This window comes from Aquarana catesbeiana, linkage group LG08 (genome assembly GCF_042186555.1).
Source record: "Aquarana catesbeiana isolate 2022-GZ linkage group LG08, ASM4218655v1, whole genome shotgun sequence".
Classification (NCBI taxonomy): domain Eukaryota; kingdom Metazoa; phylum Chordata; class Amphibia; order Anura; family Ranidae; genus Aquarana; species Aquarana catesbeiana.
Genome location: NC_133331.1, coordinates 13,711,020 through 13,737,417, shown reverse-complemented (window position 1 = coordinate 13,737,417; position 26,398 = coordinate 13,711,020). Strand labels below are relative to the sequence as shown.

The 26,398-nt window shown below is 44.8% G+C and overlaps 1 protein-coding gene across 4 annotated transcripts in view; it reads left to right on the top strand.

Annotated features, from left to right (window-relative positions):
* CRTAC1 (cartilage acidic protein 1) overlaps positions 1-26,398 on the top strand; it is a 951,030-nt gene that overhangs the window by 699,282 nt on the left and 225,350 nt on the right. For all 4 annotated transcript variants that reach the window (XR_012235617.1, XM_073595539.1, XM_073595541.1 and 1 more), the window contains exon 7: positions 26,007-26,152. Coding sequence is in view for 3 of the 4 variants with exons in the window: in XM_073595539.1 (XP_073451640.1) it covers positions 26,007-26,152 (146 nt within the window). In the remaining variant the exon portion in view is untranslated. The remainder of the gene's footprint in view (positions 1-26,006; positions 26,153-26,398) is intronic.

The window sequence follows — 26,398 nt, the reverse complement described above, 5'->3', positions numbered from 1 at the left end:
AAATTATTTAAATTATATTATATAAAATTATTATATTGGAATTTCCTTTCAAATTTGGCTGTTAGTTAACGTAACGAATACGAATTTATCCGAAGTTATGAATGAACTGGAAAAAAAAATGCTGCATCTAAACTAATGGAACGGAATTAATTATTAATAATAATAATAATAATAATAATAATAATAATAATAATAATAAAACGTTTGTATTATTATTATTTTCATTTATTATTATTAATTTGTTACATTCCATTCGTTTAGATACAGCATTTATTCATTCGGATAATTCGTAACTTCAGATAAATTTGTATTCGTTACGTTCTCCAAATTTAAAAGGAAATTCCAATACCTATAATTTAATAGTTAGTAAAAGTTAAGTTATTATTAGTTAGTTATTATTTCAGATTTTCAGGTTTTTGAATTTTCGTATTTTCATTCTTTTGAATCAGTGAAAATTGGTAACAAATACCTACTCGCGCATATGGAAAATTAGATTAAATAAGTTAATTAGTTGGGGAGCAGCACGTTATAATGATGAAAACAAGAAAAATAATTAGCTGTCTAATTACAAACCGCGCTCCTATTGAAGTACCAGTGCAAAATCACCTCTATATAAAAACAACATGTTATAAATAAAAAATCGTGAAAGTTGTGAAATAATGTCTGCCAACTAAATGCTAAATCATCATAGTAAAAAATATAAAAAAACAAAAATTTATCAAAATAATCAGATGTGGAAAATTAAAAGAGAAAGTCCACCATTAATATCCAATGTGTACGACAAATATGTATCAAATCATGTTCAAAAAATGAAAAACAGAGCTTCTGGGTGGATTGAGCTTCTAGGCAAATCTTTCTTGGTTACAGCGAAGCATCAAATAGCAGTAATCAATCGCCATCACCAGCCACACAGCCTACTCACCAGATGGAAGCAATCGCCATCACCAGCCACACAGCTTACTCACCAGATGGAAGCAATCGCCATCACCAGCCACACAGCCTACTCACCAGATGGAAGCAATCGCCATCACCAGCCACACAGCCTACTCACCAGATGGAAGTGACTGCCATGACAGGAGTCAAACACGCTTTGGGGACAACCAACGGGGCTTCTCCCGGTCACGGCTAGGTGCAGATGCTGGAACTCAGGTGCTGGAACTCAGGTGTCTTGATCAGCGCTAAGGCTACTTGGATGCATGCGACCGGACTTCCCAGGGTAGGTCACAGAGACCGTAGATGTTTAAGAATGTTGTAAAATGAATAAAAAGCTCCCATGGTGAAGTAAGACAAAATATTTAATAGGCAAAAAAACGGCTTAAAACCACATTCCCCACATAAGGGTACATGCGGGCAAAAAAAAAAAAAAAATCAAGTACGAGCGGAAATGGCGTGTCACGTTTGTTTACGTCCGTTTACGAACGTGACACGCCATTTCCGCTCGTACTTGATTTTCCTGCTTTTCTGTTTGTTTGTTTTTTTGCCCGCATGTACCCTTATGTGTTGAATGTGGTTTTAAGCCGTTTTTTAGCCTATTAAATATTTTGGCTTACTTCACCATGGGAGCTTTTTATTCATTTTTCCACATTCTTAAACATCTACGGTCTCTGTGACCTACCCTGGGAAGTCTGGTCGCATGCATCCAAGTAGCCTTAGCGCTGATCAAGACACCTGAGTTCCAGCACCTGAGTTCCAGCATCTGCACCTAGCCGTGACCGGGAGAAGCCCCGTTGGTTGTCCCCAAAACATGTTTGACTCCTGTCATGGGAGTCACTTCCATCTGGTGAGTAGGCTGTGTGGCTGGTGATGGCGATTGCTTCCATCTGGTGAGTAGGCTGTGTGGCTGGTGATGGCGATTGCTTCCATCTGGTGAGTAGGCTGTGTGGCTGTTGATGGCGATTGATTACTGCTATTTGATGCTTCGCTGTAACCAAGAAAGATTTGCCTAGAAGCTCAATCCACCCAGAAGCTCTGTTTTTCATTTTTTGAACATGATTTGATACATATTTGTCATACACATTGGATATTAATGGTGGACTTTCTATTTTAATTTTTCACATCCGATTATTTTGATTAATTTTCGTTTTTTTATATTTTTCACTATGATGATTTAGCATTCAGTTGGCAGACATTATTTCACAACTTTCACGATTTTTTATTTATAACATGTCGTTTTTATATAGAGTGATTTTGCACTTGTACTTCAATAGGAGCGCGGTTTGTAATTAGACAGCTAATTATTTTTCTCATTCTTTCGAATGTTCGTTCTTATTTTCAAATTTAGGAAATTTCGCATTTTTGCATTTTACATTTTTGAATACTCTAATTTACGAACTTTTGAATTTATGAATATTCTGAAAAATGTGTTAAACGGGTTCTCGTTAATTTGGATATATTCGGTTTTGCTGCTCACTCATGTTTTCTTTAGAAACGGTACATCCTGTATATTACTAGACATGTGCACTGCCGAAGAATTTGTTTCGTCTTCGTTTTCATTTAATTCGTTTTTATTTTTTTTTTATTTTTTTTCGGGTCATTCGTTATGATCGAAATTCGTAAATTTGAAGATTCGTAAATTCGAAAAATTCAAATATCCGGAAATTCAAAAATCCGAAAATAAGAAAAGAATTTCGGATTTTTGCAGTTTACATTTTTGAATATTCTAACTTACGAATTTCCGAATCTACGAATATTTGGAAAAAATTGTTAAACAGGTTTGTCGAAATTCGTCAGGAAAAAAGTTTTGGAACAAACCGAATTGCACTATGTCTATATATTACCAATTCTCTATGGGGAGGCAAACTTTTGAGCACAAATGTATACTGTATATACCCTTCCAGAGTTCACTCACAGTGCAGATGTCTGCTGAGGAAGAGGTTTGAGGCAATTATTTAATAAAACCCTCCTCATCTGCAAAACTAGACAAATGTTTTCGGGGGGGTTCATGACACAACTGTTGTTGGTTATCAGGAATACGTTGAATTGGTTTATCACTGTGGTGGAATTTGTTTCGATCACCTGTGTGCCAGAGAAAGGGAAATAATGAGCTTCATTGAGATAGAAGACCTTCTGCTCTCGTAGTGTGGCCTCCTGATCCCCGTCACCGTCCCCTGCTGGGCCTTTCTGCTGACACTTTGTACTTCTTGTAATGCTCAGCACTCGGCAGATCTGATTTTAGCAGTAAAAGGTGGAGGATGCGGGTTCTCCTGAGGCTCGGACCCCTGAGCTGTGTCTTGGGTCAGACTAACATTTCAAGTTAACAAGGAGATCAAAATGGATAAATTTAGCCTAAAGCCCAACTCCGGTGTCACCTGTAATTCTCATTTGTTTCCAGCTGTGCCCCTGATCCAACAACGCAGTGCTCAAATGTCTGTTATTCGTTCCTTCCCCTCCATGTCCCGCCAACATTTCTGTATATCTCAGTGCTAGGTATTTTAATGGAGAATTCCAGGTCTGGATATTTTATACATAGTTACATTGTTCCTGTTTGGATCAATTTATGTGTATCCACTTCAGCTCCGGAAGATTTTACCACCTTCGTGACCAGGCCATTTTTTGCTATTCGGCACTGCGCTACTTTAACTGTTAAAGTCATTGTAAGGGTTCATTTAAAATAAATAAATAAATAACAAACATGTCATACTTACCTCCACTGTGCAGCTCGTTTTTCACAGAGTGGCCCCGAACCTGCTCTTCTGGGGTCCCTCGGCGGGTCTCTCGGCTCCTCCCCACATCAGATAACCCCCTAGGAGAAGCGCTCTCCCGGGGGGGTTACCTTGTGGGCGCGCTCCCGAGTACAGCATTCAGCGTCCATAGAGGTCGTTTGCAGGCCCCCCCGGCGCCCGCGTCATTAGATTTGATTGACAGCATGCTATCGATCTATCCAATCAAGAGCTGAGAACCCCGGGCGGAGAGGGACAGCGCGTCCCCACCGGGTCAAGTTACAGGGTACAGGTAAGTAAAACGGGGGGGGGGGGCTGGGGGGCCGGGCACTGCCAGGTGTTTTTTCACCTTAATGCATAGGATGCATTAAGGTGAAAAAACACGAACCTTTACAGCCCCTTTAATCAGTACCGGGACAGGTTCGTCTACTGCCCAGGACAAGGATGTTAAACTGCGCCCCTCCCCCCCCCCCACTGGTATTGCATTGCCGTACAATGGGTTTACTGCCCTGTGTCCATTCTCTGCCCTCTTCCTCCAGCTGTGCCCCTGTTTAGTCAGATTTGGCGACCCGTCAGATTTAGTAACGGAAGTGACGTTCCGTCGCCGCCATCTTGCTACACCCCTCACTCCTCCACAGTAAGGATACACTGAGAAGGGAGAACGCGGACATCTTGTTACACCCACCGGAGTTTTGCATTTTACACTTATTTTTAACAGTAAAGTGAGTTTATAAAGTGAAATTCAGTACTTAGAACTCCGAGTGTTTCCGAGGATTTCCGAATGGCTCCGAACAGTTCCGAGTGTCACCGGCGCCCCCCGCACCTCTGGCCAAATGCGGTACTGCACACCCCATTAGCTTGAATTCTGCTTGTTTTGCGAGACAACACTCGCAAACCGAGTCAGGATTTAAAAAAAAAAGTTGCGTGTCTTTCAAAAAGCTTATTAACCGCGTTACTCATAAACCAAGGTACTGTATTTGATTTTTTACACACAAATAAGGCTTCTTTTGGTGGTATTTGATCACCTCTGGGGTTTTTATTTTTTTGCGCTATAAACGTAAAAAGAGCGTACATTTTTGAAAAGAAAACAAACAATATTTTTTACTTTCTGTTATAAAACATATCTGATAAAAAAAAAAAAAATGTTGAAAATCACATTTTCCTACATTTAGGCCGAAATGTATTCTGCTACATGTCTTTGGTAAAAAAAAAAAAAAAATCCCAATAAGTGTGTGGTTTGTGTGAAAGTTATAGTGTCTACAAACTGTGAGATATATACAGTGGAACCTTGGATTACCAGCATAATCTGTTCCAGGAGAATGCTTGTAATATCAAAGCGAGTTTCCCTATAGACGTCAATGGAAACGAAGATAGTTCATTCCGCATTGACTTCTATTACATGCAATACCGCATGTGTCCAGAGGTGGGGGGGGCGCCGGAGAGCCTCAGAAATACCCAGGGACAGCTCGGCTGAACTCGGAGACCCTCGGAAAGGCTCGGAAACACTCGGGAACGTAGTATTTCCGCTTGATTTCTGAATGGCTCCGAACCGCTCCGAGTGTCACCGGCGCCCCGCACCTCTGGCCAAATGCGGTACTGCACACCCCATTAGCTTGAATTTTGCTTGTTTTGCAAGACAACACTTGCAAACTGAGTTGCTCGTCTTTCAAAACGCTTGTTAACCGCTTTGAATTTTTTTTTTTAATACTAGAAATTGAATAAAAGTGGTTGTAAAACTCAGACATGAAATATGATCAAAGCATATCCCTCTATAGCACTTGTCTCAATCCAGAGCACTAATGTGTAATTTCTGTCTGCTGCCTGCTTCCTCTGCTATCAGCATGGGTCACTTCTGACAAGTTTTCCTGACACCAAGAGATAAAAAGATGACAGGGGGAGGGATCTCCAGTGCACAGCCTGTGATTGACAGTCTCGGCTCTGTTTCCTGTGTGAAGGGGAAGGGGGGGGGGGGTGTGTCCCTTCCCTCCATTCAGCTCTCAGAGATCTCCTGACTGAGCTCTGCAGTGTGCGATTTCAGCTTTCCGACCCCCTTTTTTTTTTTCTGAAATCTCAGACAAGCTGTATAAATTGTGGAGTTTGAACTGATTTAGAGAAGAGAAGACTGCAGATAAACAGGTACAACTTATGTAGGAGGCTTTGTTTCATCTCTGTGTATCCGCCCCCCCCCCCCACCGAGGCCAGTCACTTACACTGGGTATATGGAAGGATTTACAAAAACTTAGTGGGTAGTACTACTTTATAGGATTATTTATAATTTGATGTCATTAAATGATATAATACATAACATGTTAAATAACCTTTTCACATAAGTAATACTGTTAAACAGATCCATTTATATTTATTAGTGACAATACAATGAATAAAGGACATTTTGTTTCAGAAAACTGTTAATTTTGCTCTAAACATCATTAACAACCAAAATTGGAAACTTTATTTTTAGGAGAAAAGTTCAATTTGGGTGAGAATTGCCGTTGTCGGCATACAGAGTTGCTGCGTTTCGCCTCATTTGGCTTTGTTCCTATTTCCTCTTTGTGTGTTCTACTTTCAGATGCGGCTTTAATGTTGAATTTTGTATTGATCTGTATAAACATCGGTGGGAGGTGAGAATTGGAGTCGAACTTTTCATTAAATTTAATGCTTTGCATGAATCCATAGGGCACCCGGCAGCTTTACCCAAGCTCATTATTGTTTCCAGCAAAAGAACGCTTCTGGTGTTATTTGATGAACTGCCACGTTGGGGGTTAAATCCTGGGCCGCGTGTTTGCATGGTCTATGACCGAGGAGCATTGTCGAGGTCTCATTTCCATCCGCTGCTTTCCTTTAGACACAGATCCCATGCCCTAGACCCAAAGTGAGACTGGAGCATCCACATGCTAAATGTTCCATGTATTAAAAACATTAACTGGCATTGCAGCAAAGGACTGGGGATGCAGTTTTCACAGATCCCGCTGTGAAATGGACAAGTAACAACCACCCACCCCCTTTCCCATGCTGATCGGCTCAGCTAAATTCTCCGTGATCCAATGGCCAGCAAGTAGGACCATGCTCATCTAAAGGGATGCCAGGGATGCGTTCTTTCACTCATTACTTGCGACTGGAAAGCGGTCATGTATGTAAAATCTTCCTGTACAGGGCTACATCCCTGGATCCATTTGGCCAAAAGCTAAATGTAAACAAAAGGGGCAAGGATACAGCTCATGTCATTATCCATATACGGCAATGCCCAAATTGGGAAATGTCTTGTCACTGGGTGGACAAATGGACAAGTAGCAACCCCCCCACCCCCCTTTACCATGCTGATCAGCACAACTAAATTCTGCATGATCCAATGGCCAGCAGGGAGGAACATGTTTATCTAAAGGGATGCCAGGGATGTGTTCTTTCACTCAGGCTCATCACTAGTGACTGGGAAGCAGTCATGTATGTAAGATCTTCCTGTACAGGGCTGCATCCCCGGATCCATTCAGGAGAGGAGATTTCCTGGCCAAAAGCTAAATGTAAACAAAAGGGGCAGGGATACAGCTGATGTCATTATCCATATATGGCAATGCCCATATTTGGGAAATGTCTTGTCACTAGATGGACAAATGGACAAGTAACAACCCCCTCACCCCCTTTATCATGCTGATCAGCACAACTAAAATCTGCATGATCCAATGGCCAGCAGGGTGGAACATGCTTGTCTAAAGGGATGCCAGGGTTGTGTTCTTTCACTCAGACTCAGGGCTACATCCCCGGATCCATTCAGGAGATTTCCTGGCCAAAAGCTACATGTAAACAAAAGGGGCAGGGATACAGCTGATGTCATTGTCCATATATGGCAATGACCATATTTGGGAAATGTCTTGTCACTGGGTAGGCAGAGCCTGGTGGGGAATTGAGAGACCAGTTTCCTCATCAGTTCTGATACAATTTGGAGTCACAGTGTACATTCAAAATCCACTATTGGACTGAAGTGGAACAGACCTGATGTGGGACCAATCTCTGTGACCCCCATCAAGCTCCGCCCACTCCTAGTGTAAAACTCCTCGGCCAGGCGTGTGACGGGCTCAGTGGCTGGGGTGTTAGGACGGGTTTGGTACATCCAGGGCTTTCATTTTCAGCAGGAACAGAGTGGTACGCAGTTTTGGCACCTCCAGCCCTAAATGTATAAACTGGCAAGGTATGATTGGGCGTGCTGGAAGGTGTATTGATGGTGACTGCTGAGAGATCGATTGTTCCTGGGTGGTATAATGTTGCGGGGGGAGGCCTATAGTTACTGGCATGGGTCTTGTGTCCCTGGGGGGATGTTCAATTGCTGGAGGGTCTATTAATGCTGTGGGATCTACTGTTGCTGGTGGGGGTCTATTGAGGCTGGGGTAGATTTGTTGTTGGTTGTACGGTAATTATTGTTGCTGGGGGGATCTTTTGTTGCTGGTGGGGGTCTTATGTTGCTGAGGGGTCCGGTCTATTGTTGCTGGCTGCTAGTGGGTCTACTATTGCTGGTTTCTGGGGGATCTATTGTTGGTGGAGGGGATTTTAGCTGTGGTTGATCTGTTGTTGCTTGTAGGGGAACTATTGTTGCCAGGGGATATTCTGTTGCTGGTGGAGGTCGTATGCTGCTGCTGAGGGGTGGAGTCTTCTGGCTGCTATTGGGTCTATTAATGCTTGTTTCTGGGGGATCTATTGTTAGTAGAGGGGGTCTATTTTAGCTGTGGTTGATCTATTGTTGCTTGTAGGGGAACTATTGTTGCCGGGGGATCTTTTGTTGCTGGAGGAGGTTGTATGCTGCTGCTGAGGGGTGGAGTCTTCTGGCTGCTATTGAGTCTATTAATGCTTGTTTCTGGGGGATCTATTGTTGGTGGAGGGGGTCTATTTTAGCTGTGATTGATCTGTTGTTGCCTGTAGGGGAACTATTGTTGCCGGGGGATCTTTTGTTGCTGGTGGAGGTCTTATGCTGCTGCTGAGGGGTGGAGTCTGCTGGCTGCTATTGGGTCTGTTAATGCTGGTTTCTGAGGGATCTATTGTTGGCGAAGAGGGATATTTTAGCTGTGGTTGATCTGTTGTTGCCTGTAGGGGATCTATTGTTGCCGGGGGATCTTTTGTTGCTGGTGGAGGTCTTATGCTGCTGCTGAGGGGTGGAGTCTGCTGGCTGCTATTGAGTCTATTAATGCTTGTTTCTGGGGGATCTATTGTTGGTGGAGGGGGTCTATTTTAGCTGTGGTTGATCTGTTGCTGCCTGTATGGGAACTATCGTTGCTGGGGAATCTATTGTCACTGGTGGGGGTCTAATGTTACTGAGGGGAGGAGTCTGTTGTTGCTGGCTGTTAGTGGGTCTATTAATGCTGGTTTCTGGTAGATCTATTGTTGGTGGAGAGGGGTCTATTTTAGCTGTGGTGGATCTATTTTTGTTGGTAGGGGATCTATTGTTGCTAGGGATCTGTTGTTGCTGGCAAAGTAACTATTGGTGTTGGGGGATCTATTGTTGCTGCATGGAGTCTATTGTTGCTGGTGGGGGTCTATTGTTGCTGGCTGCTAGTGGGTCTATTAATGCTGGTTTATGGGAGACCTGTTGTTGATGGAGGGGGAGTCTATTTTAGCTGTGGTAGACCTATTGTTGCTTGTAAAGGAACTAGTGTGCCTGGGGGGGGGTCTATTGTTTCTGGAGGAAGTCTTATATTGCTTGGGGGGGTGTATTGTTGCTGTCTGCTAATGGGTGTATTAATACTGGTTACTGGGGGATCTGTTGCTGCTGATGGGGGTATATTGTAGCTGGAGTACATCTATTTTTGCTAATAGGGGAACTATTTTTGCTAGGGGGTCTATTGTTGCTGGATGCAGGGGATCTATTATTTTACCGCCTTTCTTATCATTAACAAATTCAATACAAATTACTTTGCAGGCACAAAACAATACTCAACTCTGTATTCTCTATAAGGGGCGGTACCGGTAGGTGGTAGGTTCCTATTCCAATCTCTGAGTCCTAACCTTGTTCTTCAAGGGAAAACCCTAACCCTACCCTACCCTACCCCTACCCCTAACCCAAACCCAAACTGTTCCCACAAAGTTGGGAGCATGGAATTGTCCAAAATGTCTTGGTATGCTGACACCTTAAGAGTTCCCTTCACTGGAAGTAAGGGGTCAAGCCCAACATCTGAAAAATAACCCCACAATTCTCCCTCCACCAAATGATTTGGACCAGTGCCCAAAGCAAGGTCCATAAAGACATGGGTAAGGCGTCAACATACCAAGACATTTTGGACAATTTCATGCTCCCAACTTTGTGGGAACAGTTTGGGGATGGCCCCTTCCTGTTCCAACATGACTGCCCACCAGTACACACAGCAAGGTCCATAAAGACATGGATGAGCGAGTTTGGGGTGGAGGAACTTGACTGACCTAAATAGAGTCCTCACCTCAACCCGATACCTTTGGGATGAATTAGAGGGGAGACTGCGAACCAGACCTTCTTGTCCAACCTTCTTCCCAACCTTGGAGCGGAGACTACGAGCCAGACCTTCTCGACCTCACAAATGCTCTTCTGGAAGAATGGTCAAACATTCCCATAGACACACTTCTAAACCTTGTGGACGGCCTTCCCAGAAGAGTTGAAGCTGTTATAGCTGCAAAGGGTGGGTCAACTCAATATTGAACCCTACGGACTAAGACTGGGATGCCATTAAAGTTTTGGTAAAATAGTGTATCTTCACCTCAATAAAAGACCAGTCCATGTCAGATTTCCTACTTGAAGCCTCACCACCCAACAAATGACTGAGTTATAATCTGGTGTCACATTTTCCTCCTCCACGGCACGGAATACAATTAGGCAAATGTAAGTCCCAACTAAAGGAACGGTTCCTTCTGGAAGAGATCTCTGAGTGTCTGCGGCTGGTTCCTCCTCTCCCTCCTCTGTACACACCTGGAAATTTCGTATGGGGGAGAGGCAGCGACTCCTACGAGCCATAAAAGGAAGGTGGATGTTCGGAGCCGGCTGGCTATAAAAAGCAAATTACAATAGCAATATGGAATTTAAAATTACTAATCATCTTTTATGGCACAAACAGCGCCATAAACCCGAATGTAGAGAAACTCAATTAAATGGGATTTTCACGCAGGAGTTCAGAATAATTATATTTATTGCCCGGTGCGGAGCAGAAACCTAAAAATAGAGCTTGCGGAAGGGGACGCGTTCCGGAATGGATGTAGGAGCGGTCATGGGGAAATGGCACCGAGACCTATGCCGCGCTCAATACATTAGCTACTATTAAAATTAATAAGAAACGATATTTCTGGAGAGCGGGAGAGCCGGGCCTGGATGAAGACACAGCAATAACGGGGGGACAGATATATGTTTTTACTATATCATGTAATGATTGATCCTAATTGTTAAAGTCAAGGCGATACATTAACCTGGATTTGTAGGGCGCCGGGCGCTTTTCTGAGCCGCTGATTCATTTTCTTAACTCTGCTACATTAACAGAATTCAAAAAGACCAGATAATGAGTTCCATAAATCAGTATATTGCTGATCCCATCCAGAGAACGGTGCAAAAAGTCGGTCCACTTAGGGGGGGCCATTCACATTTTTATGAGATGGTAAAGCACGCTAAAACTCACATCCTGACCACTATTCTGGGCCCTCCTGACCCCCCTGTTCTGTGCCCTCCTGATCCCCCTGTACTGTGCCCTCCTGACCCCTGTACTGTGCCCTCCTGACCCCCCCCTGTACTGTGCCCTCCTGACCCCCCCCTGTACTGTGCCCTCCTGACCCCCCTGTATTGTGCCCTCCTGTTCCCCTGTTCTGTGCCCTCCTGACCCCCCCTATACTGTGCCCTCCTGACCCCTGTACTGTGCCCTCCTGACCTCTGTACTGTGCCCTCCTGACCTCTGTACTGTGCCCTCCTGACCCCCTGTACTGTGCCCTCCTGACCGCTATTCTGGGCCCTCCTGACCCCCCTGTTCTGTGCCCTCCTGATCCCCCTGTACTGTGCCCTCCTGACCCCTGTACTGTGCCCTCCTGACCCCCCCTGTACTGTGCCCTCCTGACCCCCCGAACTGTACCCTCCTGACCCCTGTACTGTGCCCTCCTGACCCCTGTACTGTACCCTCCTGACCCCCCTGTACTGTGCCCTCCTGACCTCTGTACTGTACCCTCCTGACCCCCCTGTACTGTGCCCTCCTGACCCCCCTGTTCTGTGCCCTCCTGACCCCCCTGTTCTGTGCCCTCCTGACCCCCCTGTTCTGTGCCCTCCTGACCGCTGTTCTGTGTCCTCCTGACCCCCCTGTTCTATGCCCTCCTGACCCCCCTGTACTGTCCCCTTCTGCCCTTCCCGTACTGTACCTTCCTTTTTCCCCCACATCTGGGCCCTTCTGCCCCCCTATACTGTGCCTGCCTGCTCCCCCCCATACTGTACCTTCCTGCCCCCTCTAAGCTGTGCTCTCTTGCCCCCCCCCCCCCATACTCCCTCTGTACTGTGCCGCCCTGCCCCCTGTACTGTGCCATATCAACTATTTATACTTTAATTCTTGAGAGTAGGTGCGTGAATTGGGGCAGACAGGAAGGGGCCCCAGTGCACTACTTTGCCCAGGGGCCTGTGATGCTATTAGGATGTCCCTGTATGTGCAATGCATTGCAGTGCCATTCATTGTCAGTGGTACCCCTATGCATTGTACGGTACAGCTCAACATACAACCAGGGCTGCTGTTAGAAATCATGAGACCCCATACAGTCTTCTTGATGAGGCCCCCCCTCCCCAACCCTGTCTACACCTACCTACCCCACAGGGTGCAGCGGAACAGCAGCACTGTCTTTATTTGCCTATCCCCCCCCCCCCTAAAAAATGAAAAAAAGTCCCTCTGCCTCCACCTCCTGGTCCCTCTGTTGACCTTATGGGGCCCAGGAAAATGTAATTTAAGCCCTGGTAAGCAAGTAGGAGCCGGGGTGGGGTCTAAAAAAATCCAATTATTCTTTTAGGCAGGGATGAATAATAAAGCTGCCATGGGATGTGGATAGGCAATATACAGCATCCATATTGTATTTTAATATACAGCATCCCTTCAGCTGTCCTCAGTTTTCACTTGATCCCAGTTGGAGATCCTTCTTAGGACCCTTTGGAGGGGCCCTCACCACCTCCTCCTTACCTGCTTTTGCATCTCCAATAATCTGTATGTATGAAAATCAGTTTTGACGCAAAACCTCTTCCTACATATTTTACCTCCAAAATGGGAAGTGACACCGCACCAAAAGTTAACCCCTGAATAGCCACACTTTAACCCTTTAATGTAAGGGCTCTCTCCTTCATATCTGGTGGGGAATGCCCTCCTATTCAAGAATTTTGGGACCAGATTTTGCGGCTCTTATACCACTTGTTACAGGAGCGAATGCTCCCAATAGACCCGCAAATTACTCCTTAGGCGTTGGTTGAAAGCAGCGAGATCGGTTATACTCCGCCATTGGCGGTCAGCACAGGTTCCTCCTTGGATTGACTGGGTTGCAGAGATGGATTACATGGAGAGGATGGAATCGCTTTTGGGGCATGAGTTAGATACATATGAACAATACCATCAAATACGGCTCTCTTGGAAGGTATTTAGAGAATCAACTGTGATGCGAAAATTGCTAGCGGAACCATTATAGGACCTGAATCTAGTTTTTAGTTTTTGTGAAGCTTAGAATATTTGTCCACTCCTGGCTCCTTTACTTTTTATTATTTTGTATTCTTTTTTTCTCTTTCTCTTTGGGTTTTTTTTTTTTTGCTAGTATATCCTCTTTGGAGTCGTAGCTTAATGCTAAAGACCAATATATTATTGACCATAATTTCCATTGATATTGGGGGGGGTCGACCTAGCAATTGGTGCCATATTTCGGTCCATTTGTGCACCAGCATCGGCCTATATAGCACACGTGTTATGTTCTCCATGGGGTGTTTATATATTGTACATTATATGCATTTGTATCTTCAGGTGCTCCTTAAAAGCAGTTTATTGTTTTACTTTCATGTTTGTTTTGTTGGTGTAGGTATGTAAAGTAAGTAGACATGTGCAATTCGTTTCGTTCCAAATTAGTTTTTTAACAAATTTAGACAAATTCGTTAATTTGGAATTATCCGAATTAACGAAAGCCCGCTTAGCAAATTTTTCTGAATATTGGTAAATTCAAATATTCGAAAATTCGTAAATCCAAAAATTTGGAAATTCGAAAATTAGTAAAATAGTAAATTGGGAAATTCGTAAATACGAAAATACATAAATTCGAAAATACGTAAATTCGAAAATACGTAAATTCGAAAATTTGTATATTCGAAAATTTGTAAATTCGTAAATTTGAAAAATTCGTAAATCCGAAAATTCGTAAATTGGAAAAATCGTAAATCCAAAAACGTATAAATTCGGGAATTCGGAAATTCGAACTTCGAAAATCCGAAAACCCGAAAATTAAAAAATCTGAAATTAGAACTAAGTAATAATAACTTAACTATTACTAACTATTAAATTATAGGTATTGGAATTTCCTTTCAAATGTGGCTGTTAGTGAACGTAACAAATATGAATTTATCTGAAATAAGGAATGCCGTATCTAAACGAATGGAACGTAACAAATTAATAACAATAAATAACAATAATAAGGGCATTTATCAGTGTCCCGATTATCAGTGCAGTCCCAACGGTGCCCACAGTGCTGCCAATCAGTGCCCATCGGTGCCTCCTCATCGTTGTCACCTATCAGCGCTGCCTATCAGTGCCTATCAGTGCCACCTATTAGTGCCCATCAGTGCCACCTATCAGTGCAGCCTCATCAGTGCCTCCTCATCAATACAGTAGGTGACCGCGATATTGTGTCAATTTGATTTGACACCTGCGAGCCTAGTCGCGGGAGCCAGCTCCGAGCTGGCTCGCTCATCGGGAAAGGAAAACTTTTTTTTCCTTTCGTGATGAGCGACAGGCAGTGCTGACAGCTGTCTGGTATGAATCATGAGGGGGAACGCCGCGGCAAATTTTAAATAAAAAAACAGCGTGGGTTCCTCCCCCAGGGGTATACCAGGCCCTTAAGTCTGGTATGGATTGTAAGAGGAACCCCCCTACGCCGAAAAATCAGCGTGGGGGTCCCCCCCAAAATCCATACCAAACCCTTATCCGAGCATGCAGCCCGGTCGGTCAGGAAAGGGGGTGGGGACGATCGAGCGCCCCCCCTCATGAACCGTACGAGGCCGCATGCCTTTAACATGAGGGGTTGGGTGCTTTGGGGGAGAGGGGGGCCCTGCGGGCCCCCCCTCCCCCAAAGCACCTTGTCCCCATGTTGATGAGGACAAGGGCCTCTTACCGACAACAGTGGCCGTTGGTTGTCGGGGTCTGCGGGCGGAGGGCTTATCGGAATCCGGGAGCCCCCTTTAATAAGGGGGCCCCCAGATCCCGACCCCCCCACCCTACGTGAATGAGTATGGGGTACATCGTACCCCTACCCATTCACCTAGGAAAAAAGTGTCAATAAAAAAAACACACTACACAGGTTTTAAAACCTGGGGGGGTGTTCTTCTGACTTCTCCCGCTCTCCGGCCTCTTCTCCCGGTGTCCGGTTCTTCTGCTGGGCTCCTCTGCTATCTTCTGCTCTTTTGCCGCTCTTTTGCTAGCAGTGGCCCGGTCTTCGCCGTCTTGTTCCTTCTTCTCTTCTTCTTCTCTTCTTCTTCCAATGTTGACACGACGCTGTCTCCCGCTGTTATGCTGTGTGAGCGGTGCGCGATCACTTATATAGGCATGGGGCGTGGTCACCAGGTGATGTCACCTGGTGACCTCGCCCCCTTATGACGCCACAGTCCCTGCGCATGCTGGGACTGTGACGTCACAAGGGGGCGGGGTCACCGCCTATATAAATGGTTGCACAGCTCGCACACAGCATTCCAGCGGGAGAGAGCATCGTGTCAACATCAGAAGAAGAGAAGAGGGGACAAGACAGCGCAGAAGACCGGGCCACCGCTAGCAAAAGAGCGGTGGAAGATAGCGGAGGGGCCCGGCAGCAGAACCGGACATCGGGAGAAGAGGCCGAACACCGGGAGAAGAGGCCGGAGAGAGCGGAGAAGTCGGAAGAAGACCCCCGGAACTGCTTAATAAATTACTTTAAAAACCTGTGTAGTGTGTTTTATTTATTGACACTTTTTTCCCTAGGTGAATGGGTAGGGGTACCATGTACCCCATACTCATTCACATAGGGTGGGGGGCCGGGATCTGGGGGCCCCCTTATTAAAGGGGGCTCCCGGATTCCTATAAGCCCTCCTCCCGCAGACCCTGACAACCAACGGCCAGGTTTGTTGGGAAGAGGCAACATGGGGACAAGGTGCTTTGGGGTGGGGGGGCCCTGCGGGCCCCCCTCCCCGAAAGCACCCAACCCCCCATGTTGAGGGCATGCGGCCTGGTACGGTTCAGGAGGGGGGGCGCTCGCTCGTCCTTACCCCCTTTCCTGACCGGACGGGATGCGTGCTCGGATAAGGGTCTGGTATGGATTTTGGGGGGACCCCCACACCGATTTTTCGGCGTAGGGGGATTCCCCTTACAATCCATACCAGACCTAAGGGCCTGGTATGCCCCTGGGGGGGAACCCACGCCATTTTTTAAATTTAAAATTTGGCGCGGCGTTCCCCCTCATGATTCATACCAGACAGCTGTCAGCACGGCCTGTCGCTCATCACGAAAGGAAAACAAAAGTTTTCCTTTCCTGATGAGAGAGCCAGCACGACATGCATAGTACTCTGTCGCCGAGGACCTGCACGATGGGATCGCGCTGGAAACACGATCTCGCGGTCAGGTACTGTACCCACCAGTGCCTCCTCATCAATGCTCATCAGTGCCACCTCATCAGTGCTCATCAGTGCCACCTCATCAGTGCTCATCAGTGCCACCTAATCAGTGCTCATCAGTGCCACCTCATCAGTGCTCATCAGTGCAGCCACACTGATGAACGAGAAAAATTACCTGTATGCAAAATTTTATAACAAACTATGAAAAACTTATTTTTTGCTTCAAAATTTTCATTTTTATTTTTTCATTTATTTAGCAAAAAATAAAAACCTCTGTGGTGATTAAATACCACCGAAAGAAAGCTCTATTTGTGTGAGAGAAAAAAAGATTAAGATTAAGGAGGGATGGAGACCAATGGCTTCCAGCTTGAGGAATCCATCTCAGCCAATGGGTTGGTCACTATGAGTAGGTACAGGTAGGGGGCATTGGGGTGGGATTTGGGCCAATGGCTACCAGCTTGCGGAATCCATCCCAGACAATCAATTGGTCACTATGAGTAGGTACATGCAAGGGGTATTGGGGTGGAATGGAGGACAATAGCAACCAGCCAGGGAAGTCTATCCCAACCAATCAATTGATTCTTAGTAGGTATAGACAGGAGGTATTGGGGTGGGATGAAGGACAATGGTGACCATCCTAGGTAGTCCATCCCAGCCAGGGGAATCCATCCCAACCAATCAATTGGGCATTATGAGTAGGTACAGGCAGGGGGCTTTGGAGTGTGATGGAGGACAATGGTAACCAGCCAGGGAAATCCATCAAAGTCAATTGATTGCTCACTATGAGTAGGTACTGGTAGGTGGCATTTGGGGGTAATGGAGACCATCCAGGAAAATTAATCTCAGTTAATCAATTGGTCACTATGTGTAGGTACTGGACGGAGGCATTGAAGTGGGATGGAGGACAATGGTGACCAGCTAGGGTAGTCCATCCCAGCTAATCGAATGGTCACTATGAGTAGGTACTGGCAGGGGGCTTTGGGGTTGAATGGAGGACAATGGCGACCAGCCAGGAAATCCATCCCAGCCAATCAATTGGTCATTATGAGTAGGTACAGGTAGGAGGCATTGGGGGAAGCCTACAGACATGCAAACATTCCCAGATCCAACCATAAGTTCTGAAATAAATAATCTGATGTTCTGCCTACCTTTATTATCACTAAGACTCCACTTTTTACTTGTTGTCTTATCTTCTATGAAGCACTTTTATTTTTTATTTTCCTCGTTATTATGATTAGCAACTTCCAGACTTCAATAATTGTAACTGTCAGCTTTAAGACATGTCAACAAGCTCATTAGGGTGCAACTTGTATACCTAATGCAAAAATAATGGTTTAAATGATAAAAATAAGCCTGTCTTGTTGGATCAACAGTGACAATGGACTCCCGCTAATTTTCTTTTTATGTCAGTGCAGTTAACCTGTTGCAGAGTATCTGAATTGGATTTCTATTTTTATAATAAAATAGAGAAAGAAACTCACAGGTCTCCATCATGTTGGGTTTCTATAGTGAAAAATATCACTTTTATTTGAAGTTCATTCACCTCATGGATGTATCCCGTTTCCTCTAACAATTATGATGTTTATTTATGAGTACCAATCATTTATGTTCGATAGGGATGTTGAGGACAATGTTAAAAAAAAGATAATTATGGTTACCCTTTGCCCCTGTTCTGTGCTGCCATGCAGCACATCTTTTCAGCCTAGCATAGTCAGGTTGGGTGACAATGTTATTTTCTGGTACACATTCTTAAGTCACCTACCTGTTTTTTGGTCATTATCCCACTCTTCTAATTTATTGGCTAATGTGAAGAGGTTTTGCAAATTAAAAAATCACTGACTGAGTAGGGTTCCAAATCCTCTAGTGCAATAATTCTCAATCACCTAGCCACAGCTTTCCTTCTACTGGTTGCAGATCCCTTGACCTCCCAAAGTGTTGCCCAGGTCCCATTGTGCCCCCTACCTCACATTGTGAGCTATGGTACCCCTCAACTTCCAACAGTGCTTCCTACCTCCCATAGTGACCTACCGTCCTTCAACCTTCCATAGTGCCCCCTGGCCCAATGGGAGTCCTCAGCCCCCACAGTGCCCCATCAACCTCCTACAGTGCTGGCCAGTCTTCCACAGTGCCCCCAGCCCACTGAAGAGCCTCTAGCCCCCTATAGTGCTAGCTAACCTTCAACAGTGTCCAACAGAGCTGCTCCAAAGTCCCCAGGCTCCTTGAGAGACCTCCAGGCCCCTCCAGGGACACCAATCCCAAACAGACTCCCTAGCCCTCTCTAAAAACTTCATGTCCCACTGTTTTATTTTTTAATTATGTAACTATTTTAACTCACTAGTTTACCACCGTTATTTTTGTATTAGGTTTACAATTTGCACCTCCCAAGAGGCCCCCAATACCCATAAACCTCCCAGGGTGCTTTAAGGCCCACTTAAAGCCCTCAGCCCCCTCAGTGCCCCACCAACCTCCCACAGTGGTGACCAGTCTTCCTCAATGCCTCCCAGCCCCCTGCAGTGCCTTCCAGTCCACTGCAGAGTCTCCAACTTTCTATAGTGCTAAGAACCTTTAACAGTATCCCACAGTGCTGCTGTGAAGTCCCCAGCCTCCTTGAGAGACCCCCTGCCCCCTCCAGAGACATCCATGCCACACAGTTCTCCCAGCCCCCTCCAAAAACTTCATGCCCTACAGGGCCACCAAGTCTGCTGTAGAGTCCCCTAACGTCCTCCAGAACCCTGTTTCCCCACAGTGACACCCAGCCCCATCCAGAGACACCAATCCCACACAGTTCCTGCAGCCCCCTCCAAAAACATCATACCCGGCAGGGCCACCAATTCTTTTGTAGAGTCCTCTAACCCCCTCCAGAACCCCTGTTCCCCCACAGTGACACCCTTACCTATCCAGAGACACCCAATCCACACAGTTCCATAAGCCCCCTTCCAAAAACGTAATGCAGTACAGGGCAACTAAATCTTCTGCAGAGCTCCACAACCTCCTTCAGAGCACCAATAGCCCCACATTGACACCTAGCCCCATTCAGAGACACCCATCCCGCACAGTTTTCCCAGCCCCTCCAAATTCTTCATGCCATACAGGGTTACCAAGTCTTCTGCAGAGCCCCCTAACCCACTCTAGAACCCCTATTACCCCACATTTACACCTGACTCCATCCAGAGACACCCATTCCACACAGTTTCCAAGCCCCTATAGACACTTCATGCCATACAGGGCCACCGAGTCTGCTGCAGAGCTCCCTAACCCCTTTCAGAGCCCCAATAGCCCCACAGTGACACCAAGCCCCTTCCAGAGACCCATCCCACACAGTTCCCCAGCCCTTCCAGACACTTCATGCCATACAGGACCACCAAATTTGCTGCAGAGCCTCCTAGCCCCCTTCAGAGCCCCAATAGCCCCACAATGACACCCAGCCCAATCCAGAGACACCCATCCCACACAGTTCCCCAGCCCCTCCAGACACTTCATGCCATACTGGGCCACCAAACCTGCTGCATAGCCCCCTATCCCCCTTGAGAACCCCTATAGCCCCACAGGGACACCCAGCCCCATCCAGACACCCATCCCACACAGTTACCAAGCCCCTACAGACACTTCATGCCATACAGGGCCACCAAGTTCCCTGCAGAGCCCCCTAACCCCCCTTCAGAGCCTCAATAGCCCCCAGTGACACCCAGCTCCATCCAGAGACACCCATTCCACTAATTTCCCCAGCCCCTCCATATATTTTAATGCCATACAGGGCTACCAAGTCTTCTGCAGAGCCCCATAACCCCCTACAGAACCACCACAGCCCCACATTAACACCCAATGGGTGTGGGATGGGTGTCAGAGACACCCATCCCACACAGTTCCCCAGCCCCTACAGACACACCATGCCCTACAGAGCTACCAAGTCTTCTGCAGAGCCCCCTAACTCCCTTCATTGTGCAATAACTCCACAGGGACACCCAGACCCATCCAGAGCCTTCCAGCATTTCAATACACATTTTGCATTCACATACGTAAGTAAACAGTTTTGTTTTTTTTTCATTCGGGGCATTGACGATTTTGGAAGAATTAACCTGGGCCCTGGTCTTCATGAGGTTGACAACCCCTGCTCTAGCCAATACTGCATGCATACATTTTTGTATATCAGCCGTGTAATTAGCTGTTTGCCCAGAGGAGTTCTCCTTTCCTTCTACAGTCCCAATAATAAATGGAAGGTTTTTTTTTTCCTAAATAGCTTTTCCTTTTACATTTTTAGGACCTAAAAACAATGTTTTAGTTGGCGTTCTCCTGTAATAACTTTTATTTTACTAAACTTTTCAAAGGCAAACCAGAGATCTGCACGAAGGTATGCGATAGTCTCATAAAAAAAAAAAAAAAAAAAAAAACCACAACAAAAAAAAAAAAACTTGGCATTGGCATGTACAGTTCATTTTCCATTTTCTAATCTAGAACATGCCTCCCAATCAATTATAGCTCTATCATGGACTTTTCCCATCGGTCTGCCTGCGATTAATCAGCTTGACATGGGCCTTGGCGGACAGTGACAGTATACAAACAACCGCTTTTCGGAATACACAGCTGCTGACTTCTATCGCAGAACCTGCACAGAATATATTTTCGGGGGAACCTAGTTTATTCATTTTACTTAGGCCCAGATTGAAAAATATAAAACTTCCCTTTCAACTCAAGGCTCCCTCAGTCTTTGCAATGAGGAAGGCCATTGGGGAGAAGAACGGAGAAGTGACTGATTAAAACGACGGTGGTCATATTTCAGAAAAAAAAAAAAAAAATGTAATTCGGCTTTTCATTAAAATCCCATTTCCCTCAGTAATATGTTCTTTTTAAAGAAAAATGTGTTTTTTGGCAGCACAATATTTTGTTTTCTGTAAGCAGGGGTAAAAACGGCGATTTTGATAAGGTAATAATGGGAGTGAAGCCGGGCCGCGAGAAAGCAAGATATATGTGCGGAGAGGATGTATGGGGAAGAGAGTGAGGTGGATGCTCCGTCCGGGTAATTGAAAGTCAGAATGATGGCAAGGGTTTAACAAGACTTGTCAAAGGGGCATCCATCAAACCAACAGATGTGGGCGAACGCGCGCCCCCATTATTCTGGATGGCGGCAGGTGACTTCCTCTCAAGGTGAGAGAACGCTTGTCATCATGGAAGTTGATCATATTCATTTCTCTTTTTTACTTTTGCGCTCGGGCCTGTGATTCTCATTGGGCTTTTATCCTGTACGGAGTTCAGGTCTGTTGGAGAATCCGAAATCTTAACCACTTCCCGACCGCGATACATGCAGGGAGAAAAAAGTATTAGACCCCCTGCTGATTTTGTACGTTTGCCCCACTGACAAAGAAATGATCAGTCTATCATTTTAATGGTCGGTTTATTTTAACAGTAAAGCCTCGTACACGCGATCGGATTTTCCGCCGGGAAATGTGCGATGACAGGCTGTTGGCGGAAAATCCGACCGTTTGTACGCTCCATCGGACAATTGTTGTCGGATTTTCCTGCGGACAAACGCTGGATGGCAGGGTTTAAAATTTTCCGCGGACAAATGTGTGTTGTTGGATTTTCCGAGCGTGTGTACACAAGTCCGTCGGACAAAAGTCCAAAGTACAAACACGCATGCTCGGAAGCAAGGACGAGCCGGAAGCGTTCGGTCTTGTAAACTAGCGTTCGTAATGGAGAATTAAAGCAAATTATGAAATGTGGAAATGCAGCGCACAATTCTCTTCTTCTTTAATGGGATAATAATGAAGCTGCTTTGCTGGTGATACTGATGGAGTTATTGCAAACTAATTTTCAAAGGCTTTTTTTTCTAGTGATATCAAGAATAATATTATTATGCTTGTTATTTTTTTTTTTTTTTTTTGGTGCAAGTTACCACAACACCATTATCCTGTAGTTTTTAAGATCAAAGATACAACTATGTTGGTGTCTCTTGTTAATTTTACATTGTATTTTTTTTTAAAGGAAATTGCCGACTCCCAAACTGTCATTTGAAGTAAAACACAGAGCCAAGTATTATTCTACACAATTTTTTTATTGTGCATTAAAAAAAGAAAACAAATAAAATTAGACATGATATCTGCCAATAGAACTTCACCAAAAAGTGCATTCTATGCATCCAAAAATATAGAAAATCTACCAACTCAAATCATTATTATTCAACCAAAAAATAAAATAAAACCTCATGCATGTGTCCTGCTTCTTAATATAGGGGGCCAACAATGCCAAGAGTTGGTGAAAGCAGGGGTCCGTCATCCGGAGATAATTCCGAAAATCATCCGGATTATTCTCCTGGAGCTCCCGCAGCAAAGGCATATGACATAATTGGTTACGATTAATAAAGCAACCAATTTTTGGTCCAAGAACTCCTCCTCCTCCTGTTCCTGGACTGGACTTGGGTCAAAGCAATAACTCCGAGGCCAATAATAAATAACACGTTATCTCCTCCGATTCCGCAACATGTCTGGTTGACCAACGGCCGTTCAGAAACGAACTGAAAAGCGCAAAATGAAATTAAATGAAATGAATCAACACTCACCAAACTTCTACTAACACGAAATTAGCAGAAGGAGCCCAAAGGGTGGCGCTAAAGAGCTGAAAAAAACACGTAGTACGTCACTACGTTCGTGTTTGTTGGCCGACAATTCCTTGCCGTTTGTATGCAAGACAAAATCTAGGCACACGCCTTCAGACAAAACGAGGCTTTACAAACAGATTCAACTTAAGAACAAACCAACAGACCCTGATCTTGTTTGTAAACCGGGGGACCACCTGTATTTAGTTAGTTAGTTATTATTTCTGGTTTTTGAAATTTCGTATTTTCATTCTTTCCAATTTTCGGATTTTTTGGATTTTCGATTGTTCGAATTTTCAAATTTTTGGGATTTTCAGACTTTTTAATCGCTACAAATTATCGAAATAACGAATACTGCATCGAATCGAATAGAACGTAACGAATTCGATTTCTTTCCGAAGTTACGAATTTCGATCATAACGGATGACCCAAAAAAAAAAACGAATGAAACGAAAACAAGTGAATTTTTCAGCAGTGCACATGACTACTATACACCTGCACCCACACACCTACTTCACGAAGAGAAGCTTCACTACATTTACTGAGGAAAATGAGTGCAGCTGTCACTTGCAAAGTACACACTCTATTTGCCTTTAGTAAATCAACCTCAGTGAGCGATTGTTACCGCTAACAATGATTATAGTGTATTTTCTCGAAAATATTGTTTTGGGTTTTGGAAGGGAGGGGGGCTCGCAGATGGGGTCTGTCTTTAGGAGGCCCCATGATTTCTAACATTAGGTTATGACTAAGGCCATATGGGCTGAAACACGTCAACTGACTTAATCTGCATTTTGTTCACTGTGGCTATTCAATAAAATGAAGAAATTTTAAGAGCAACAACCGGAGTGCGGATCATTTTTTCAACGTTTCTAACATTAGCCCTGTGTACGGTCATTATCCTTCTATTCCACTCATGAGTCACCGGCAGTGTCTCTGCGGTGTAACACCTTCTCTATCCTCCGAAAACTTATTTTGAAACAACGTGGGCGGAATATTTTACTTCTCATACGCTTGTGTTTATCTGGAAACGTCAGCTTTTTATTTCTATCAACCCCGCAGAATTTATAAATGTTCTCTTCAGATTTTTGTTATATTTAATGGCAGACAGAAACCTGTTGGGGACGTTCCACCCTTCCAACGACCTAATAACTAATCGGTGATTGCTCACTTTAGCGCTATTTAATTTATGGAAATTTTGTAACTTCTTGGGGTTCCTTGAGTTCGCAATGTAGGTTTTTTTGTTTTTCTTTTTATTGGGTTGTCTGAGTTGTTCAGTACAGTGGAACCTTGGATTACGAGCGTAATCCGTTCCAGGAGAATGCTTGTAATCCAAAGCACTCGCATATCAAAGCGAGTTTCCCCATAGAAGTCATTGGAAACGAAGATAATTTGTTCCACATTGACTTCTATTGCATGCAATACCGCATGTGGCCAGAGGTGGGGGAGGGAGCTGGAGAGCCTCGGAAATATATGGGAACAGCTCGGCTGAACTCGGAAAGCCTCGGAAAGGCTTGCAGTATTTCCGAGTGTTTTCGAGTGATTCAGAGTATTTCCGAACGGCTCCGAACCGTTCCGAGTGTCACCGGCGCCCCTCTGGCCAAATGAGGTACTGCACACCCCATTAGCTTGAATTCTGCTCGTTTTGCGAAACAACACTCGCAAACCGAGTCAGAATTTTTTTTTAAAAGTTGCTCGTCTTTCAAAACGCTCGTTAACCGCGTTACTCATTAACCAAGGTTCCTCTGTACCGGGGATTAGGCATGAGCTCATCACCCAGCGCACCTGAGCTCATCCCGGCTGAGAAATATGAACCTATTATTAGACATGTGCAACTCGTTTCGGTCCGAATACAAATTCAGATGATTTGTTTGGTTATTTGGAGATTGGGATGTATACGAATCTCTCAATGAAATAGTAACGAATGGTAACAAATTTTGTTGAAATCCGTTAAAATTTGTTTATTCGTTTCCTAAGGAATTCCAACTTTTCAGAATGATTGGAATTTGGATTGATCGAAAAACGATTGACCGATCCGAATTCTGTGTGAAGAAATAGCTGGTTGTTAAGCAGCGGGACACCCTCATCCTTAACGATAATGTCAGTGGGCTTCCCCACTGAGTGTAAAGAAGAGAATGCCGGAAATAGAAACATTTTAAAAAAACAGTGTAGGGTCTGGTATGGATTTTAGGGGAACCCCACAGCAAATTTTTTTTTTTTTAAATTGCGTAGGTTCCCCCCCAAAATCCATACCAGACCCTTATCCGAGCATGCAGCCTGGCTGGTCAGGAAAAGGGGGGGGGCGAGTGAGCTCCCCCCTCCTAAACCATACCAGGCCACATGCCCCTTCTGATGTGACGTCACAAGGGGCGGTGCCATCAGGTGACGTAAACGGGTGGCCACGCCCCTTGCCTATATAAGAATTCTCAAAACGCAGAGCGGGCAGTCGGCGGCAGGCCCCCCAGGAGGTGGAGTGTTTTTATTCTCTTCTTCTTCGGGTCCGGTGGGCGTCGAGACTGGCGATGGATTTACATGCAAATAAAAAGCTCCATAGTGTAAAACTGTTTTTACATTTTATTTAGCAACAAAGAGAGATAATCACATTAAGCATGATGATGTCAGCACAGGCTCCACCCCAGCATGTTTTGTCCCAGAAGACGTTCTCAAGGGGCTGGTCGATGATATGAATACTTTTGAGTCTCGTTTGTTTCTAGCCAGTCTGAAAATAAAGTATGAGATCAGCAAGATGATGCTGTGTGTGCTACTGCTAAAATCTCCGGTTCTTTCCATTTTTTTTTTTTTATTCGTTTTCTATAATCCTGTTTCTTACAGCAACTCTGACACACCATGAAATTAATTTACTAAAACTGCAGGATTTGTAAAAAAAAAAAAAAAAACTTCTTTTCCCTGCTATTTTGTGTTAAGTGAAAATATGGTGTGACATCCTTTGTGTCTGAATTCTGTTTCCTCTCAGGGGTGGATGACACCTATCAGCACGGCCGTGGGGTTGCATTAGCTGACTTCAATCGGGATGGAAAGGTGGATATTGTGTATGGAAACTGGAATGGACCTCACCGCCTGTTCCTACAGACCAGCACAAACGGGAAAGTTCGATTCCGGGTAAGAAAGAATTCATGAAGTATATCCGCCTTTACCAAAAATACTGTTTATTGACATGTCGATGTTGCAAAATAAACTTACATTTCTAATCTTGGCCTACAAAGGTTTACACAGATCAGCCATAACACTCTGACCTGGTAAAGCGAATAACATTGATTATCTCATTACAATGACATCTGGAAGTGGGTGGGATATATAAGGCAGCAAGTGAACATGTTGTCCCTAAATGTTGATGTTTTGAAAGCA